The 22,179-nt window shown below is 42.8% G+C and overlaps 1 protein-coding gene across 3 annotated transcripts in view; it reads right to left on the bottom strand.

Moving 5' to 3' along the window:
- Window positions 1-22,179, bottom strand: part of cacna2d2a (calcium channel, voltage-dependent, alpha 2/delta subunit 2a) — a 237,646-nt gene that overhangs the window by 163,316 nt on the left and 52,151 nt on the right. For all 3 annotated transcript variants that reach the window (XM_041892774.2, XM_041892773.2, XM_041892775.2), the window contains exon 3: window positions 17,963-18,079. In XM_041892774.2, the coding sequence (XP_041748708.1) occupies window positions 17,963-18,079 (117 nt within the window). The remainder of the gene's footprint in view (window positions 1-17,962; window positions 18,080-22,179) is intronic.

Raw genomic sequence — 22,179 nt, forward strand, 5'->3', positions numbered from 1 at the left:
GTGGGAATTGTGATCAAATCAACGCAATATTAGCCACTTTCAATGCAACATACCAAAACAAAACGAACTATGCAAGACCTAGTATGCAAAATGAACTATGCAATACATTTTGTTGTAGGCAGAACGCATTGGAGTAGGATTCTATTGCATTGACACTCACTACTCAGCCTGTACTCTACACAGACCAGCGCGCCATAACCAATCAGAGCTGCAGTAGGCCTATTTGCAAATAGACCATTGCCATATATGGATCTGTGCCATTCACTTTGAACTGGACTGTGTTTACAGCATGAGTGGTCGTGTGTAGATGTGCTTTTTTTAAATCAAAGATTGAGGTGCATGTAGCCACGTGTGCACATTTGTTCATATCCTTTGCTAGTTGCGTTGTGCCAGTAACCGAAAGGTTGCTGGTTCTAATCCCCGAGCCGACTAGGTGAAAAATCTGTCGTTGTGCCCTTGAGCAAGGCACTTAACCCTAATTGCTCCTGTAAGTCGCTCTGTATAAGAGCGTCTGCTAAATGACTAAAATGTAAAAATGTAAATGTATTAGTGAATTATTAGCCCAGTTATAGAAAATGTATAGTTAGCAATGTGGGAGTGATTGCTTCCTACAAGAGCACAAAGCGTGTACATTTCTAGACATCTTTGAAAAAATAGTCGGGTAAAGCGCTTTTTTCTGTTTTAAAGGGGCAGTGTTGTATTTTGAGACGGTCTTGAATAAGCTAAGTAGCCAATAGGCAGAGGGTATCATAATTTGACTGATTCTCTGTAATAATGGTATTGGAATAATAATGCATTTTATTTTGTAAAGTGGTTTCTTGCATCAAACAACACAACAACATTTTCAGTCACCTCCTTGTCTGAAGGACAAGTGGATAAACAGGTTAATGTCAAGCCCTGCATGTTTTTTTCAAAAGTCTCATGGAATGTAGGCTACATTGAACACCACACATTGGCTGCTACTGTAGGCTGAATGATAGAACAGCTATTTCCATGTTAAAATGTTATGGGATGCATTTTCTCCATTGTTTTTGATAGTAGGTCACTCTGGTAGGCCTACATTATGATCAAATAGATACAGTAGCCTACTTGACCACTGTCTGAAACTGTAACTTAAAACATGTGAAGCCTCAGTGTTCACAGTAAACGCACGCTGGAAGTTGCATAGAATTTTCACAATTTTCAAGTTTGCGCTCAGTGAAATTTGCTCAGTGCCGAAAAATATTAGAGGGAACATTGGTCTCAACCCTCCCAGCCCTGTCCTAAAAACTCCACACTAACCCCCTGAAAGGTGAGGCCTTGTTCTGGGTTTTCCAACGAACTCCAATGACTGGAATCAACAAGAACAAATTTGATAAGAATTCTGATTAAATTTTTTACCAATCAGTGTTTTGAGGCGAGCTGAGAAGTTATCTCTGCTATTTTTGCCCAAGGAGAGTCAGTGCGGCCTACTTCCCATGTTCTTCGGGTCCTGATAGGACCCGAGTGCTATAACTGCCTTTCTAGCTGCCTACAAAATTGCTTTCTTACAGGCTCTCATACCTACTCTCCTTTTTGGGGTAATGAATTGCTTGGTTCTTGTTTTTTTCACAGCATACACAAAACGAGCTCACCTTAAAGACAGATGACTTTAACAGGCATTTGTAGTATTAGCCGGTGAGGTTCATAAGATATTCAACCCTATCTGACCTCTCTCAGCGCTGCTCATGCACACTCATTATGGGAGCCTTGTAAGTCATTAAGCTGCCTAAATGAGCACAAGCCATGCCCAGGGCTAGTAGCTATTACCGAGCTGCACGCAATGTCCAAGCGAGGTTAAATAGTGGGGGCTTGGATCATGTGTAATGCTATGATGAGTGAGGGCATTACGTCAACTAGCTGGCATCACCAAGGTTGGCACTTCCTACTGTGTAGGGCTTAACTGTTTTACTGCATGGTGGCTGTACAGTCATCTACATGGGGGCTACATACAGTATGAAGCATTGTACTGCAACTGTCCAGACTAGTCTATCCCATAGATCAGTGTGGATGCTATACAGTCTTTTACATGGTGGTTACATGCGGAGCACTCTATGGCAGGTGCCTAAATCCAGACTGATATCCCAGAGTGATATAAACCATCAGTATGCATGGAAAGTCGTCTAATGTGATCTATTGCTGACATTACAAATGAGCGCTGAGGAGAGGAGCGAGGCTGTAGGGAAATCTCCCAGAACTCTTAGAGACAGACAACTCCTTCATTTAACGCCTTCATCCTTCATCACTTAACGCCAACAGGAGAGACATAATTGTTGGCCGTCGGTGCTGTCGTCGTTCATTGTGAACTCGCCAGCTGCTGTCATGTTTGTGCTGTTGGGAATAGTCTGTGTATTCTTTGAACTAGTCTTTATGATTTAGAGATTATATACCTCTGGAGAACAAGAAGCACTCAAGTCCTTATTACTAAGAGACTGAGATTAAACACATCATCAGAAAACTCTGAGCAGAGAGACATCTTGCTAACACAACCCAACAGACTCCTTTCACCTGTCACCTGAGGGAGAGGAAGAGCAGTAACCATCCCGCTGATCCTCCAGCAGTGTCATAGCCAATAGTCAGCCCTGTGCCTATTCCTCCAGATGATACTACCTCCCCAACAGCATCAATTGAATCTACAACCACACTCCACCAACACTCACTCAGACATCTGTGCACTTCCACTGAGGGCTATTCCACTCTGAAATTTTTTGAAATCTCTACTACATAGTAAAGTAGTAGCGATACAATTGTGTAATGGTGTGCTTATTTTTAGTCTGTGGCTTTTTAAATCACTGAGGGCTAAATTTAGCTGTTTGAAATTGGTGATTCGTGCCGGGTGCCTGTCCAATTAAAGCGAGTCGCTGAGGCGTCTGAAAACTTGCTGGGATGCAGACTCAAATCCTCGACCACCGCAGACCTCTTAGGAGTCGGTCAATGTCCTGAGAATCTGTTAGTGTGTAGGTAGGTGTGTTTGTGTACGTGCATCCAGGTGGGAAGGAAGGATTGTGTCTATGCATGTGTACAAGTGTGTGTGTGGTGTGTGCGACAAGTGGTAGTGTTGTTACAATACCAGAATTTTGACTTCGATATCGATACCAGGTTTAGTATCACGATACTCGATACCAAAACGATACCATAGCAAAAAAAGAAGGTGTATTAGCCAAGGTCACAGGATGGCACTTGATCTACTGATCAACTGCTCTGTTCAATCAATGGGCATCTTTTGAATTCAAAATCATTCCATTTTTTTTATTTTTTATGTAAAGAATTTTCAGGAGACGGCCATGTATGCATTAATGAAGCATTATACAATCATATTGTTTTCACCAATCTCACTACATAACAAAAGAATGGTAAATCTCTATTGATAAACTGGGTAAATCAAGATGTATCCTAGGCCTATTCACAATACAGTTGAATGCATATTCAATAGGAGTGTGTTTATGCATTGAGTTATTGAGATTGTTTTAGTCGATTTCGTGGGGCTACAGATAACAAACAATCTGTTTCCCTCCCATTTGGGACTTATTTTATTTTACTGATTAACAACATTTGCATAGAATAAAAAATATATTATTTTATAAAAGGGATCTGTAGGACCAAGTAATGACGTCATTCACAAGGCACATTCACAGTCAGTTCATTCGGGGAGGGAGAGATGTGAGGGTGAGACGATTAAGTGCTTAAGTGACAATCAGCTTTTAAATCAGCATATTCTGCATTATGTTTTGCATATTATCACAAACAAAGTACAAGGGTAGTGAAATTATGTTAGCTTTAGCTGTCAGCTAGCAAGGAAAGTTAGCCTACAAAGCTGGAAGATACCGGTATCTTTTTGCATTGTAAAGTGTTCTAGCCTGTATGGACATTGTTTTGCGAACAATCATTAACAAGTTTCAACATTTCTACATGGCGTGTTGCATTTAATACATTATTCAAGTGCGTTATGTTCTGAGCAGCATGAGTGGGGAGCTCACATGATGCAGCCCAGACTCCCAGTGCAGTGGTTCCTCGGGACAGGCTAGAGTTAGCTTTAGCAACGAGTAAGTGGAGCAGGCAAGAGGCATGCACGGTGCGCTTGCGCTATAAAGGGGACATCGTCTACGCTGATAGACACACTTGATCCTCTCAATCAGTTTACGACGTGAGACACATTTGACAGAACCACCGAAAATGATTTGACATAAGTAACACAAATTAGAGTACCGAACCATTTTTCATGTTCTAGTATCGAAAAAGTAGGCTTACTGAAGTTTCGGTAAACCGTGCACAGTGGCGAGCCGTCATTCAGGGCAGCCCACCACTATCCAGGAGATGGCACTGTTTTGCATGTAATTCTAGCATTCAATCATGTCACAAATAACATATCAGTCAGCAAACAATGTTATGTTTAAAAAATCGCTTGACCTAATAAAGCATTTGCGGTCACTTCCCCGTTTGTATTGTTATTTTGGTGAATTTTCTATGAGTAAGGCAGCTCCCTAATGCAGCTGTTTCAGCCTCACTCAGTGCTCTGTTGCGGAGGGAAGCCCTTGTTGATCTTCTCTGGTTGAGTGCAATTGGCTGCGAATGATTGCCATGTGCTCAAAGGTTTGGATGGGTGAGTGAATTCATTGGGACAGTGCATGACTGGTATGGTCAGGCAGCTTCAGCCCCCTTTGGTGCTGCCATAGAGATACAGTCCATTAGTAGTGCCCACCCAAGAAGGCTCAATGTCATTGGTCACGTATAAATCGATGTCTTATCTCCAGTAGCTGATTGGACTGATGTGTCAACTTCAAAGTTGTTTATCATCTTCTAGCTAGTTAGCTAGCTGAAAAGTCATAATGAATTATGTCGACTGTCTCCTAGCAAATGTAGATATAAAACATCAGCCACTGAACATGAAAAGAAAGCCTTAAAGAAATGAGGGATTAAACACAAATGATTTGGATGGAAGCAGTGGCTATAAGCTGTTTAAGGTAGCGAGATACAGCATGTCTTGTTAATGTTTGATGTTAGACTGTAATAACCCATGGAACTGTAACTATACAATTGTTGAAGCAAGGGAGTAGCTTTATAAACTTGGCTACTTTATTCTTAACCGGAGCATCTTGTTAACAGGCAGGCAAACATAACTGCACTGTCTGGGCTGCATTCCAAAACTCAAACAATGATTAACAATACTGCAGACCGATGCTGAAATTGATTCTAAAGTCATATAAACTTTACTCTATAAAAATATGCTTGACTTGGTCTTCCGTACAATTAGAGCTAAAGATATGGGAAGTAGCCTATGAACTGATCATAACCCAAAGGTTATAAGGCTTGTGTGTGTGGCTCAAATTCATTTCTGGTATTGGTTATTATGATGGTGCATTCGATGTGTAGTCTGTAGTGTAGTAGTTTTGATGCATATTCATTTTTTTTATTGAGTTTGCCCCACCAACATTTTCATGTTAAAATCGCCACAGGCATGCACACACACACAAATGTGTGCATGCCTGTGTGTGTGCATTTGTCTTTGTAAATTATTTATTTATGTGTCACACGATGACAGATGACATAGAGCTGTCCCCATCCACCCCACCCTGGCCCGTCTGTGCCGTCTTGATTTCCATGGTCAGGCCAGGGCTTACTCAGAGTGACTGATTAATTCTGTCAAGCGCACTTTTGCCATCCCTGCACAGTGTCCGGTCAGAGCTCCTGTATTCCTTCACAATCAGTAGGACGGCAGAGTCACAGAGCATCTCCGTCATATTTGCACAATATCCCCCCACTACTTACTGTATCCTCCTCACTAGGGTTTAATATTTTCCAGAGAAATGTTCCTTCCGGAGAAAATTGCAAGACATTACCAGGCTTCCCAGTATTCCCGTTCAAACTGGAAGTTCAATTTAAAAGCATATAATACCAACGAAAAAAATCTCACATGCAAATAACTGTCGGTCTCACGGTAATTGACTGTTAATTAACATAAACACATTTAGCATCTCCTGGCTTCCACACATAGCCTACAAGCCACTGATGCAGACCTTTGGAACATCTACATTTTCAAAAGTCTAATAAATCCATGTAATATAGCCTACACCTTCACAATAAATCCATTATTTATTTTAGACAGGTTTAAAGAAGCATGATATGAAGAAAATGTATATTTCAGAAGAACAGAATAGCATACTCTGAGTTGTCCTTATGTTAGGTCCTGATCTGGTTATGCCAAATGGCTGTGGGCTACACTAGTTAATTTAGCAGACAAGATTTGCTTAGAATTTCGTGGCAATATTTTATAGTATGAAGAATACAATTGAATAAAGCGGAATAAAATAGAAAGGATACTTTCTCCAAACAATTTGAGGGAGTGCGCACATGCGGCTATTCTGTGTTGAGCGGTTAACAAAGAAATAGGTTTTCCTATATGCTTAATTTAGAGTTATTAATGTAACTTAAGTTGTTCTACAAACATTGGGCTATATGTTTTGATTTTTAATACATTGTAAGGCTGCATGATGTGACTCTAATGATTATTTGAAAAAAGTTGCTTGAAAGGCATGAGCTCTGCTTAGTTTTTTGTGCAGGCTGTACACACTACATCAGTCACTCATTCACAATTTGACAAGCACTTGATCATGCCTAGAATTTCACGGCAGCATCCCCTTTGTGTGGCCGTAATGTACCCCCAAAAAATCCCTGCCTTTTGCGGCCAGTGGCCGTTGTGCCCTTTTCCCTGAGTGCTTCGCACTCCATCACGTGATCGGGTCTTTCTCACAGGCTACAAGTGAAGACAGACACATCGGGGACGCAACTGCGCGCATCCTTATCCAATTCCGAGGTGCATATTGAAGATATTGGAAGAACTGTCCACATTTACTTTTCGTCAGCCAACAAGATGAGTAGGCCTAACAAACAGCAAAATCACGAGCCTACGTCAATCTACTATCCCCCATAGTACAAAATTCGACCTATTCTATTCTGTGCAATAAATAAATATTCCAAATCAAGTCTGGGACAGTTGTGGGATGGGATAGATCCCAAATTAATACAACCACTAGCATCAAAAAACATGTTTTATGCATAGTGGCTGACGCAACAGATCAGAATGTTTAGCTTAAAATATTGATAAACTATTAGGCTATTTCTTCACATCATAAGCGCAGCAATGCGCACATGGTAGTAGGCTATAAGCGTGAATGTTCCATTAGCGGGAAACACCATTATCAAAGTGACCGCAAATGCAATTATGTATGTATGCTTTTATTATAAAGGTGCATTTTTATGGTGAAAATTATCTTCCCTAAACATGAAACTCACGCGCTGCTTATGTATGCCAGTTAGGCTCTACAACCCTTGTAAAGCGGATTAATGTGCTTAATTTTAAGAAGTTATTTGGCCACTTTAGTTGTGAAACAAACCTTATTAAAACATATAGGCCTATAGGCTAGGCTACATGAGGTGTGCGACTATGATTCGAAAAAGTCGCAAAAAAAAGGCATTGTTTCTTATGCTGGGCATCATTCACAAGTGATAATATATCATTCACAAGTGATAGGCTAATATTGTCACCCATCAGACTATTCTTGATTTAATCTTGTCTTTACATATATTAAATAATATATGTGACATTTGTTTTGATTTAGAATGGACCATTATCATGCACCTGTATCGAAACAGGGGCAGCGGGAAAAAATACATGTCATCTATCCACTTAAATAGCAAATGGAGGATGCTTTTCCTGTGGTTCATTTTCATGCCAGCCGGGTAGGCTATACTCCTGTTGTAAAGAGAAGCAATGTGCTTAATATTAGGAAAGTTGAGAAATAAATATAGTAGGCCTAGCCTATAGAAAGCTGATGGGATCCTCCTCGTTTGAATAGAGGCCATCACTCTGTTTTCTCCCACAATTGCATAGCCTATAGAAATGTTGCGCAACATGAGCTCATGGGCTCTCATTAAGTGTTTGATTAGATTTTCGAATACATTTGCATTGACGTCAGAGTGATTAGAGGGACAACAGAGTGCTGAGTACCAGGCAGTTAGCAAGTTTGGTAGGCTACTAATGACCATCAGCAGCATCAGAGCTTGGAGAAGCCTTATTACCGTGACTAAATGGTCATGTGGAATTTCACTGCCTTCATGACTCGTGACCGCCGGTGTGGCGGTAATACGGTCACTGCAACAGCCCTAGTTGCACCCCCTTTTGCCCTCAGAAAAGCCTACATTCGTCGGGGCATAGACTACAAGGTGTTGAAAGCGTTTCACAGGGATGCTGGCCCATGTTGACTCTAATGCTTCCCACAGTTCTGTCAAATTGGCTAGATGTCCTTTGGGCGGTGGACAATTCTTGATACACTCGGGAAACTGTTGTGCGTGAAAAATCCAGCAGCACTGCAGTTCTTAACTCACTCAAACCGGTGCACCTGGCACCTACTACCATACCCCGTTCATGGGCACTTAAATATTTTGTCTTGCCTATTCACCCTCTGAATGGCACACATACACAATCCATGTCTCAATTGTCTCATAGCTTAAAAAACCCTTCTTTAACCTGTCTCCTTCCCTTTATCTACACTGATTGAAGTGGATTTAACAGGTGACATCAATAAGGGATCATAGCCTTCACCTGGATTGACCTGGTCAGTTTGTCATGGAAAGAGCAGGTGTTCCTAATGTTTTGTGCACTCAGTGTACACATGAATTTGTTGCAAATTTAGAAGGGATGTTTGCAGGAAAAAAATGTCCATGAAACAATTGCCCTGTTTTCTTAATTACCTTTCATATTAACGTCAGTCATTAACCGAAAAAGTGCTACTTTGATCTTCCCACCTGAGCAACATACACGGTCACAAAAGAAAAAGGTATGGCGCGCCAACGCAGTGCATTTTCTGGATGGCGTTTCAAATAACAATTTGTGTTCAAAGAAGAAAAAGGCAGGAATGTAACAGTTCAATGCAAACTATGTTTTCCCATGGTAAAGCTGCTGTCGACATTCAGAGACTCGACTTCGACCGTGAAGAAACACTTGGAGGTAAGGATGACGATCGGCAGGTGTTCCGCGTTAGCTTGCTTAGCTAGCTAGTCTCTAGACAGACAGGTTGTCTTCACAATGTTACCAATGTTCCAGCATAGGTCGGAGATTTCAGAGAGTACTAGCTAGATAGTTAGTCAGATTTCTAGCTAGCTAGCCTGTTTAGTTTGCTAATTTGCTTGCCAACTCTCCTACACTATGTGGTATGCTGCTCACTTAAGGTTGCTCTGACTGTTGCTTGCTACTGTAGTTAGCAAGATATCATAACAAGTTATGTTATGTTAAGTTAGCTATTGTACTAATGTGTTAACAATTTTGCTAATTAAATCTATTTTAACTAAGATAAATCAGTGCCCCAGTTGAGCGCCTTTTGAGCTATGCTGGAAACCTGTTTACCCCTCAGTGAAAACAGGATGTCTGACGCTCATCTAGAGCATGTCCTCTTGCTGTGATACAGCAGCAATTTCTGCCTTCAATCATCTGAGTAGGCTAGCTTCAGAATAGGCGTACTACAATGCCATGTCTGATATGTGGATTTATTGCACCTAGCTGCACATTTTTTGCTTAAACTTTAAAAACTACTTGGTGGACTAAATGTGTGATTACACTGAGCATGTTGTAAAAAAAAAATTTCTTCATATTTCTATTTCTCATTTTAGTAATTTAGCAGACACTCTTATCCAGAGCGACTTACAGTAGTGAGTGCATACATTTTCATACTGTTTTGTACTGGTGTCCCGTGGGATAAGTGTTTAGCACCATCCATGTTGCTGTGTTACTTAAGCCTTTACTTACACCTGGTTTTAACATATATCCTTTGTCCTGCATTGTGTTTGTGCCCACATTTTTAGACATGTGTACATGATTAAAAGATGCATTGTGGTCTGACTGTGATCAGATCTTATAGGTGTAAATGGACAAGATCAGGATGAAGGACGCATGTTAGAGGCAGTTATACAGGGCTTAAGTACATTTTTGTCACAATGTTTTGTGATGTGTTCTAATGTGGCTCTGCTTAGTGACGCAAACATCCTGCAATAAATGTTGTTAAATTGTTAATAATATTGATTTTCTTCATTGTGTTTTACAAGTGAAGTAATCCAAAAGTAACTGAAAGTAATCAGATTACGTTACTGAGTTTAGGTAATCCAAAAGTGATGTTACTGATTACAATTTTAGACAGGTAACTAGTAACTGTAACAAATTACCTTTAAAAAGTAACCTACCCAACCATGGTATAGGCAATAGGTCGTACCTGTTTAACAAAAAAAAAATCTGCTGAAGTGGGCTCTCAAAAAGCACAGTGCATCAATGCTTCCCGGACTCAGGCCGTTTCTGATCTTAGTCACAAATTGGCCACAGACTGAGAAGGCTCTCTCGGCCTCCATGGAGGTGGCCTGGATCGTGGCGAGTGCCTCAAACAGGTACTGCAGGCATTTTGACCTGTTGTTTGTTGCTTCAAACAGGCTGAATTCTTTAGACAGGATTTTCAGCAGGTCGGTTTTGCACTCGGCCTCATTGGCATTCATTTTTGTAAAGCTTTACCATACAAACATTTTTTTTTTGAATTATTAAAAGCAGGTAGGCTTGCCGGTGGCTCAAAAGTTGGAGCCAATTTTGTTACCGTATGTCACGTTCGTTGAATGACGGGTCAGATCAAGGCGCAGCGTGATATACGTACATGTTTATTAACGTAATAAACACTTGACAAAACAATAAACGAAGTCCAAGGTAGCACACACAACATACCTTACAAGGAACAAGATCCCACCACTCAATAGTGCCAATAGGCTGCCTAAGTATGGTCCCCAATCAGAGACAACGAGCGACAGCTGCCTCTGATTGGGAACCACACCGGCCAACATAGAAATACACATACTAGATAATAAACATAGAAAACGCACAACAAAGAATATACACACCCTGACTCAACATTTAAGCGTCCCCTGAGTCAGGGCGTGACACCGTATTAACTGCATTTGAAGGACCCGTGTACAGTTTTAGCATAAACAATGCGTGCGCTTTTAATTTATGCCAACTTTGTGTAAGTAAATACGGTAGGGTACAACAACGCACACACACACCCTGAGCGTTGATTATTGATCATGCAGATCGCAGAGCAGAGAAGGCTGTATGAAGACAGATTTAGACATTGCATATAATTTAATAATAATAATAATTTCCATTTGACATCACGCTGTTCAGATAAATAATTTATTATAATTTACCGGTTCCTCCTAATTATTTATGCAGGGGAAAGGGAGTGGGTTTGGGCGGTAAATAACCCGGTTCCCGCCATTAAACCCTTCTCGTCACACTACACACAACCACACACCCTCCTCCTATCCACCCATGCACCCTGACCCTTCCATAAACCTACCCCTGCTCCACCTAATCTGGTCTCCTATCATAATACAAAGCCCTATACCTAAACATGATCAATCATCCTCCATATAGACCTTCTGACCCTCCACTCTGAACTTTCAACAACACAACATTTAATTCTCCATCAGCATCACCTGGCTGTAGAAATTAAGTCAAAGCATAAGCCTTCCCACTGGGCACAGAAGTCAGTTTTGATTTACATTTGGTTGAGTTGTCAACTAACGTGAAATCAACAAAAAAAATCACCATGTCATTGGATTTAGGTGAAAACTTGGGTAAAAAAAAAAGATGAAAAGCCCTTACGTTGATGACTTTTTGCAAATCCAATCAGTTTCCTACGTTGATTCAACGTCATCACATAGATTTTTGGGGTTGAAATGATGTGGAAACAACGTTGATTCAATCAAGGCGCTACAGAGGGTAGTGCGTACGGCCCAGTACATCCTGCCATCCAGGACCTCTATACCAGGTGGTGTCAGAGGAAGGCCCTGAAAATTGTCAAAGACTCCAGCCACCCAGGTCATAGTCTGTTCTCTCTGCTACCGCATGGCAAGCGGTCCCCGAGCGCCAAGTCTGTGACCAAAAGGCACCTGAACAGCTTCTACCCCCAAGCTATAAGACTGATGAACAGTTAATCAAATGGCTACCCAGACAATTTACATTGACCCCTTGTATTATTTATTTCTGTATCTTAATAGTTTTGCACTGGCTCTATGCACACTCACTAGACTCTACCCACACACTCACAAACACTACAATGACACTCCAACACACACACAGACACACAAACACACTTATTTTCTACATTGTAGAGTAATAGTGAAGACATCAAAATCATGAAATAACACATATGGAATCATGTAGTAACCAAAAAAGTGTTCAACAAATCAAAATATATTTGATATTTGAGATTCTTCAAATAGCCACCCTTTGCCTTGATGACAGCTTTGCACACTCTTGGCATTCTCTCAACCAGCTTCATGAGGTAGTCACCTGGAATGCATTTTAATGAACAGGTGTGCCTTCTTAAAAGTTCATTTGTGGAATTTCTTTCCATCTTAATGTGTTTGAGCCACTTAGTTGTGTTGTGACAAGGTACCGGGGGTATACAGAAGATAGCCCTATTTGGTAAAAGACCAAGTCCATATTATGGAAAGAACAGCTCAAATAAGCAAAGAGAAATGACAGTCCATCATTACTTTAAGACAAGAAGGTCAGTCAATATGGAACATTTCAAGAACTTTGAAAGTTTCTTCAAGTACAGTCGCAAAAACCATCAAGCGCTATGATGAAACTGGCATGGCTACCACAGCATTCTGCAGCGATACGCCATCCCATCTGGTTTGGGCTTTGTTTTTCAACAGGACAATGACCCAACACACCTCCAGGCTGTGTAAGGGCTATTTTACCAAGAAAGAGAGTGATGGAGTACTGGATCAGATGACCTGGCATCCACAATCCCCCGCACTCAACCAAATTGAGATGGTTTGGGATGAGTCGGACCACAGAGTGAAGGAAAAGCAGCCAACAAGTGCTCAGCATATGTGGGAACTCCTTCAAGACTGTTGGAAAAGCATTCCAGGTGAAGCTGGTTGAGAGAATGCCAAGAGTGTGCAAAGCTGTCTACAAGGCAAAGCTGTCTACAGCCACACCCGTTGCTGACAGGTGTATAAAATAGAGCACACAGCCACGCAATCTCCATAGACAAACATTGGCAGTAGAATGGCCCGTACTGAAGAGCTCAGTGACTTTCAACGTAGCCGAGTGCTGAAGCGCGTAGTGCGTAAACATCGTCTGTCCTCGGTTGCAACACTCACTACCGAGTTCCAAACTGCCTCTTCGGGAGCTTCATGATATGAGTTTCCATGGCAGAGCAGCCGCACACAAGCCTAAGGTCACCATGCACAATGCCAAGCGTCGGCTGGAGTGGTGTAAAGCTCGCGGCCATTGGACTATGGAGCAGTGGAAACGCGTTCTCTGGAGTGATGAATCACGCTTCACCGTCTGGCAGTCCGACGGACGAATCTGGGTTTGGCGGATGCCAGGAGAACGCTACCTGCCCCAATGCATAGTGCCAACTGTAAAGTTTGGTGGTGGAGGAATAATGGTCTGGGGCTGTTTTTCATGGTTCTTTAGGAATTTAGTGAAGTAAAAGTAAAAGTAAAAAATAGTAAAGTAAAGTAGAAAAAACGACTTAAGTAGTACTTTCAAGTATGTTTACTTAAGTACTTTACACTACTTCTTGTACATAGCATAATTATTGTTTTTATTGTGCTACTATTTCCTTTTTTTATTTAGCAAATCTTTGTCTTACTTTTTAACTCTGCACTGTTGGGAATGGGCTCGTAAGTAAGCATTTCGCTGTAAAGTCTACACCTGTTGTATTCGGCTAATGTGAACAATACAATTTCATTTGATTCGATTTTTGCCCAGTGGGTTGATACCTGAAAGCAACATGTCCTACTTGTTGTCATGGAACTTAGTTAGTTCTTACTCATCCATGTCTGTCTGGTGTAAAGAAAGGTGAACCATGAAAAGAAATACCCAGGAAAAGTGATATGTGTATAAAACAAGACATCCATTCATTGACAGACTATAACTTGTTTAGTGGAGACGTACAAAGATGTGTATAACTGGATCAACCTTGGTCCCTTCTTCAATTCCAACAGGCCCTTCTGTGAAATCACCAGACAGACTTTCACAATGGTTGTTTTGGTGCTCCTACTCTCACTGATCGGAATGTAACAGGACCGTAACACTGTGTAGCTCTAGGTCCTTCTCATTGTGCTTTGAGAAATCCCAGCCAACAGTCCCTGATCGACACCTTTGTGATGCTGCCTCCTTGGCATATAGGCTTTGATTGACAGCCTGGTGGATGTTCCGAAACATCCACCAGGCCTGGTTCACAGGGACACAGAGGCCCAACTGAACCTCCAGCTGCTGCTGTGACAGATCAGAGGGAGAGGAGATGTAATCAAAGGAGTCCGGGAAGAGAGAGGCAGGCCCAGAGCACTCTAACAGGAATCACTTCTGTCTGGCGTTTTATACACCCAACAGGTTACATGGAGGGCTCTGTTTTCTTTCATGCTAGCTGTTAAAAGGCTGTCAAACAACCGCCTATCGTAAAGCTAGCTGTGCAGGTGTGTGCCTTCCTGCTCAGATAACACACACTTGTCGCAGACACCCTTGCGAAACACACAGGCACACACACACACACACACACACACACACACACACACACACACACACAAGCGCATATCTGAGTCTCTGCCACCCTATCTTCTCTTCCTCTATTCCACAGGATGTTGGTTATTGAGGCCTCCTTTCATGTAACAGAATAATGCATCCAGAGTTCAGACCAGGGTTTAGTTCATTACTGTACTGTATCATTCTGGAGGAGCTCCTGGCACTGCTGGCCTGCTCGTTAAAACTCATGGCTAACATGTGAAGAGTGACTCATCATGTTGCTTGACAACACAACTCAACATCTTACTTTGGACATCCCTGATTTATGCTGAATGCTGCCAAAAACATCAGAGAGTGAGAAGAAAAGTGAAGAGAGGAGACAGATGGACCATAACACACAATACAGTTGTTTCAAAGCATCCCACTGGGCACACACTGGTTGAAAACTTTGTTTCCACATCATTTCAATGAAATTACATTAAACCAATGTGGAATAGACGTTGAATTGACGTCTGTGCCCAGTGGGACGTGGTATTATACGGGATACAATTTCACATGACTGTATATGAGGTTGTTTCCATTTCCAGTAGTTGGAACTAAGCATTTAGAGTCACTTTGTATTTGTTCATCAGTAGAATGAACATAGACTCTCCACAGTCCACTAAAGTATGACCACCCTAGGGAAGAACTTAATAGTTTCAGAATGCATGGGAGTAAATAACCATTAAGGAGGAAGTAGAAATTGTCTGGAATAAAAAGCAGCACTAACCTGGATATGAGTTTAAGACCCCCTTATCTACACTCTGCGTAACATGCCAACCCCACCGGCCGCACATACATGTTATTCAATCATTTAATCCAAACTGCTCGCGCACCTCAACGAGCATCTGCGTAGCCAGGCGCTAAAATAGAATTGGTTCTATTTTTGACGCTTGACACACTGCACATCTCCCATCTCCTCATTGGTTTTTAAGAGCATATAACCACGTGGTGATTAAAAGATTAACTGAGGTCCACACTCCAGTCAAAGTTGGTTGCCAACCGCCATATAAAGTCCACAGAAGAAGAAGACTGAAGGAGGAGAGATTACTAGAAACTAACTAGGTTTCCCTTTTTATCTGTGGATCAATTATCGGAGTAGAGAACACATGATTTTGTGTGACTCAAAATGGGTCAAAATTCTACAAAGATCCAGAAAAAAAGGACCTTGTGCATTTCAGGTGAAATAACAACCCAATGTTTATATCCCAGGACAAATTAGCTAGCTAAATGTCCATGAATGTTTCATGTACTGTATTTCAACCTGTACCCAAATTAATATAGTTGGTTCAGAGTTTGTTTTGATATTTCAACCTGCGTGTCCTGATCGCATCTGGCGAGGACGGACAAAATCAACACGCGCATGATGGCGCAAACAGACGCATGCGCGTGCCCGGTCTAGTCAGCATGTAAAGAGTCTGGTTCCACACTATATATGAATACTTAGAATTGATTCAGTAAGGTCATGAATTTTCTGTTTAGTGCAAGAATTTATAATTTGGCAAAATGAAACAAATTAACAGTTTTATGAGCTTTGTGTTCTTAAATGACCACAACATGACTCCCTGGCTATCTCCATCCTCTGTTCTCTCCTTCAGCGTATTCCTCCCTCTTGTTACTCCTACTCTCTTTCGTTTCCTTGTGCTCTTCTAATTTGTTCCCTCTACCTCACTATCTCTCCTCTCTCTCTCCCTCCATCTCTCTCTCCCTCATTGCTCATTTTTAAATCCATGAATTTCTGAACATCATTTCCCTGGTTTTTCCCGAGCCTCGGGGGGACATTCTCATTCCATCCCTTCTCTTTTTTCACCTCGTTTTCTCTCCTCCCTACTGAGTGAGCAGTGGAGACGGGATGTGAGGTGACAATGTGGTCCAGGAGGTTAGGCCAACAGGGGGATGGGAACCAAGGGCACGATGGGCACACAGGAATGGGGAGGGGAGAGGCGTCGGCACTGCACTGCACTGAGCTCACCCTGCCAAAATGGGCCGGAAGGTCAGTGCCAGTCCAATTTCATTCCCACGCACGGCACGACTATGGGGCACATTGTGATACAGTACCTTTCCCCTTTAAGGGTCCGTGCTACAGAATTAGTCATGCTGCCTGTCCCTTTAAGAGGCTGTGCTGTGATGCTCAGGGTTACTGTGCCTTCTCCTGTAAGACACCGTGTTGTTAAAATATATCCTCAACTGTCCATTCAAGAGGCTTGGCTGGTGAAAACAGCAGCACTTTTGCCTTGAAGGCCCCGTTGAGGGCAGCACAGAGGGAAGGAGAGAGGAGTAGGCTACAGCCTCCCTCCACCCCACCGCCTCTCTCTCTCTCTCTCTCTCTCTCTCTCTCTCTCTCTCTCCCTCTCTCTCTCTCTCTCTCTCTCTCTCTGTGTCTCTCTCTCTCTCTCTCTCTGTGTGTCTCTCTCTCTCTGTGTCTCTGTGTCTCTCTCTCTCTCTCTCTCTCTCTCTCTCTCTCTCTGTGTGTCTCTCTCTCTCTCTCTCTCTCTCTCTCTCTCTCTCTCTCTCTCTCTGTGTGTCTCTCTCTCTCTGTGTCTCTGTGTCTCTGTGTCTCTCTCTCTCTCTCTCTCTCTCTCTCTCTCTCTCTCTCTCTCTCTGTGTCTCTCTCTCTCTCTCTCTCTCTCTCTGTGTGTCTCTCTCTCTCTGTGTCTCTGTCTCTCTCTCTCTCTCTCTCTCTCTCTCTCTCTCTCTCTCTCTCTCTCTCTCTCTCTCTCTCTCTCTCTCTCTCTCTCTCTCTCTCTCTCTCTCTCTCTCTCTCTCTCTCTCTCTCTCTCTCTCTCTCTCTCTCTCTCTCTCTCTCTCTCTCTCTCTCTCATCCCCCTTCAGAGCAGTATGGCTCAGTGGCTCCACTCTTCTTGTAGGCTTTAGATCTCCTCTATGTGTACATCTGTGCACTATGTGTGTGTGTGTGTCTGTGTGTTTACCCTCACTGTGTGAATAACCTAATTTGATTCAGAGGACATTCGCCTACAACATTACAGAAACTCCCCCAACTAAGCTCTAATATAATGAATACAAACTCTGATTATCAAATGTAGATATGGTTAGATATAATTGTGCTTTCAGTGTCCTGCAGATATGAATGCACAGCCGATTTGAGCGAAACAAACGTATTAACTGGTTTGTTAGACAGCCTAACACTCCCCTCCTCTCTGGAACTTTCCCTTCAGTCTCTAGAATAGCACAACTATCTTTAAGGACATTCCGTTCCCTTCATAAGTCCTCCAACCCTTTAAGAAGATCTGAATCTAACCCCTCCAGCATGTTCCTATATGGAAATAACTATCCCCCCCCTCTCTATCAGGTGCAGTAGCATCATCTTACCTCCAGGGCTCTCCTTTTGCTAGTGAGCAGCTTGGCGATGTCTCGTGCCACCCTCTCCACTAGGTCCTTGGGATTGTTCCTCTTGATATCAAACTGGCTCTTCTTCTCATTGTAAATCTACAAAGGGAACACAGGAGTCAAAGGTCAGTTTAAAATGTCTATCAGTTGATGAACTGGGTCATAAGAGCCAATGTTTATTTTGAAAGTGGCACGAAAACATTGGCCATTGCTATGCTGTCCATTTACAACATAGCACATACTTGGCAGGTCATTTACTGTAGCTAATAGGACAGAACTGTCCTTATCGAAAAGTGCACCCCAACCAGCTGAGGTTTGTGGGGTAATACCAAGCCAGCCACTAAATACAAAGACAAGCTAAATGTCCAAGATCCCTTAGTGGAAAGTGATGACGAACGTAATAGGGAGAGAGGCTTGTGACCAGGATCCAGACAGCCAACCAGAAGCCAGAATCATGACAGATGTTTGGTCACACAGAGAGGCTGTATACACCCTCATGGGCTTTGGCCAAAAGTAGTGCTACACTATAGGCTATGGGGATATAGGATGCCATTTCAGAACCAGACAGAAAAAAATGCACTTGGGGAGATTATCCTCCTCTCCCAGAATCTTCTGTTTCACCTGACTCAGCAGTCCTCAGCAGCAGTCCTGAGTCGGGGCTCTGGCAGGCAGACAGACAGACAGACAAACAGGCTCTGTGGTCCACAGCAGGCAACCTCCCTTGGGTTGAACACTGATCCTGATTGCCCTATAAGACACTACACTGTGGTGCAACACGGCACACATTCACACCGCAAAACCACCCTCACTATGCGTTGGTGGGCTTGTAGAAGGGACTATTTCGTGAACATGTTTCATGTGCATGTTATGTGATTAGGCTACGTACAGTACATGTCTGTGTATTAAGGAGCAGCCCCATTGCCTCCTTCAAGTCAATGTGTGGGAATGTGCCACTCTCTTGATTGGTGCATTAATAAAAGTGAAATACAACCACAGAAGTCTGATTTACTTCCTCTGTTACTTCCTGAAAAGGGGTGGACGGGTAATATAGATCTATCACTGACATTAGCTATTTTTATGGTGAGATTTACGTGTTTTGCGTGCAGTGATTAGAGGAGGAAAATGTCAGCCTCCATCACCCATGATCCATCACTGTCAGGCTAAAAGGTGGGTGGGCAGAGAGCCAGCCAGTAGCGGTCTACTCTCCCTCCCCTGGCCCTCATGGAGATGAGCCAAGAACAGGCACCAACCATGCCAACTAAACACTGTAGCTAGATTGCTTATAGTGTCTTGTTGTGTCTGTCCTCTGATAGATTACTGTTAGGTTACAAAGGCAGCCATTTAATGGTCAAGGAGATGTTGTATTGAACCTTGATTTATCCAGAAAGAGCTCTTTCCCAAGGAAGATCTGAACACTCTGCTGTGTGTATATGCAGACATACGTTTTCTCTCCTTTATGACTTATGGTTTTAAAACAGACTGGTGTTTCTATTCCCCAGTTTTTTCTGGTTCCTTCATTCCATGCTTCAATTACCCACCCAGGATAAGTCATTAGCCTGCACTGTATAACTCACCAATGCACTAACACACATACACACGCACCCAGTGCAAGATGAGGCAGCCCTCACAGCCACAGACCAATAATCAGGTGAACACGTGTGTGTGCGTGCGTGCACACATGCCATTTGAGCGGAGGGCTTTTCTCAAAGTGGTAGAAGCCATTAGTGGAATCGTATTAAAGCATAAAACAAGAGTGAAGTTTGCTCCGCTCCATTGACAGACTGCAAACCCCTGGCTCTTTTAAGTGATGCATTTTCCAAGTCGATTTAAAAACCATGTCAAATTTGTTTTTAAATCAATATTAATTCCCTTAATGTGTGGCGGTGCTCTGTGGGTCGGCTCTTCCTCGCTGAGATTCATGGGAATCGTACAGCCGCCATTACAGACACAGTCTTCACACTCAGATAGTTTGGAGACGTGCTTCAGAACATAAACAAACAAAAAACGGATGAAGGTAGACCTGCATCAGTAGCCTTCGAGCTTTTGCATTTTATTATCCTCTTTTTATGAGATACGCATTCATTATAACTACACTCTTAGAAGAAATGGTGCTATCTAGAACCTAAAAGTGTTTGGTTTTTGCCAGACATAATGGGACCCACCTTGCCCTAAAAGTTGGCTCAAGTTTGTCAAAAAGCACCTGGAAGCACCTGGACGATCATCAAGACTCTTGGAAGAATGTTTTATGGACAGATGGGTCAAACGTATGGACAGCATGGGTCCCATTATGCCTGGTGAAAACCAAACACTGCACTCCACAGTAACAACCTCATACCAACAGTCAAACATGGTGGTGGTAGTGTGATGGTTTGGGGATGCTTTGCTGCCTAAGGACCTGGACAACTTAATAGAAGGAACCATAAATTCTGCTCTGTATCAGAGAATTCTACAGGAGAATGTCAGGCCATCCGTCTGTGAGCTGAAGCTGAAGCGCAGATGGGTCATGCAGCAAGACAATGATCCAAAACACACAATCAAGTCTACATGAAAATGGCTAAAAAGCAACACATTTGAAGTTATGTATTGAGACAATTGAGATGTTGTGGCAGGACTTGAAACGAGCAGTTCATGCTTGAAAACCTACAAATGTCGCTGAGTTAAAGCAGTTCTGCATGGAAGAGTGGGCCAACATTCCTCCACAGCGATGTGGGAGACTGATCTACAGGAAGTTTTCATCTAAAACCATACTGACATACTCTGACCAGCATTCATTACTTTCAATGTAGCCAACCCTAGACATGACTGGTGATTTATTTTGGGATTTATTCAGAAAAGGAAAATTGAATACTGTTGAAATAGGGTGTATGTCATAGCAGTGGCAGAAACTCAAATAATGAAATGTGTGAATTGGACTGACTTCACAGAAAAAAGACACGGGTATCAGTGATGTGACTGAGTCATCCCTATGATGCCCAGACAGTTTCCTGGGTAGGACTGTCATTCACACAGCAGAGGAGGAAACTGGCAGTTGTGGTGGCTCTGCAGTGTGGTTAGGGCCAATGGAGCCGGCTGCTCGCGACACTAACACAGGATCTGAGAGAGCGGGCATGCCAATCCAAGCCAATATGCTCTCCCTGGCAGTCATGAGAGTGACACAAACACACACACAGACACACACACACACACACACATAGACATGTGTGGTGCACTCACACACTGATCATTAGCTATGATAACTGGTTCCTGTGTGCCAAGCGCCGAGTGTGTGAGTGTAAACACACAGATGGGGAGAGAGGGGGGTGGCGACACTCCAGAAAATCTGTTAAAACATCCTTATCCAATCAGAGAGCCACAGTTATCTGCTTGTCCAATTCCAACTCACCATCTCTCCCCCTCTGCGACTCTCTACTCCAGTTCTCTGAATAAGTGTTGCCAAAGCGGCAAAATAATTTCAAACACCTCTACGTTCACTATCTCAGAAACAGAAAAACGATAAAAAATAAAGAAAAAATACAATTCTGTTCGCCTCCCGCTTTCTTGAAAAGAGAGTTGTTTGTTGGGGCTTTCTCCTGGTTTCTCTGGCAGCAGGACTTCTTATCGCTCTGTGAAGTCAGCCACAGTAGAAGGCGTCTGGCTGGTGCCGGCTGAGGGTGACAGAGACAAATGCCACATCATTAAGGAATATTAGTGGGCTCTGCTGAGCAGACCGAGCCAGCATCCACAGGCCCCGGGAACAGTTCAATAAGAGAGAACACAGGCAGGGGGAACCAACGGTACGGCACGGCTCGGCACGGCTCGGCAGTCCCCCAGAGGAGCTCGATAAGACACAACACGCCAGGACCGCCAGGACCGACGTCAGAGTTCAATAAGACTGAGAGCACAGAATAGTCAGGGACGCCGCTAGCCTCCAGAGGAGTTCAGTGAGACGGAGCAGGACAGTTGACTGCTAAGTTGGCTGGCCCTAATGTGTCATTCAGAGTGTTCTGCACTGACACTGAAGTGAAGAAAAAACCCTGCCACATACACTAAATCAATCTTCAATTTAGATTGTAATTACATAACCTATACACTGAGTGTACAGAACATTAAGAATCCAAGTGAAAGCTATGATCCCTTATTGATGTCACCTATTAAATCCACTTCAATCAGTGTAGATGAAGGAGAGGAGACAGGTTAAAGAAGGAGATTTATGCCTTGAG

The sequence above is a fragment of the Coregonus clupeaformis genome, chromosome 12 (assembly GCF_020615455.1).
Source record: "Coregonus clupeaformis isolate EN_2021a chromosome 12, ASM2061545v1, whole genome shotgun sequence".
In the NCBI taxonomy this organism is placed as follows: domain Eukaryota; kingdom Metazoa; phylum Chordata; class Actinopteri; order Salmoniformes; family Salmonidae; genus Coregonus; species Coregonus clupeaformis.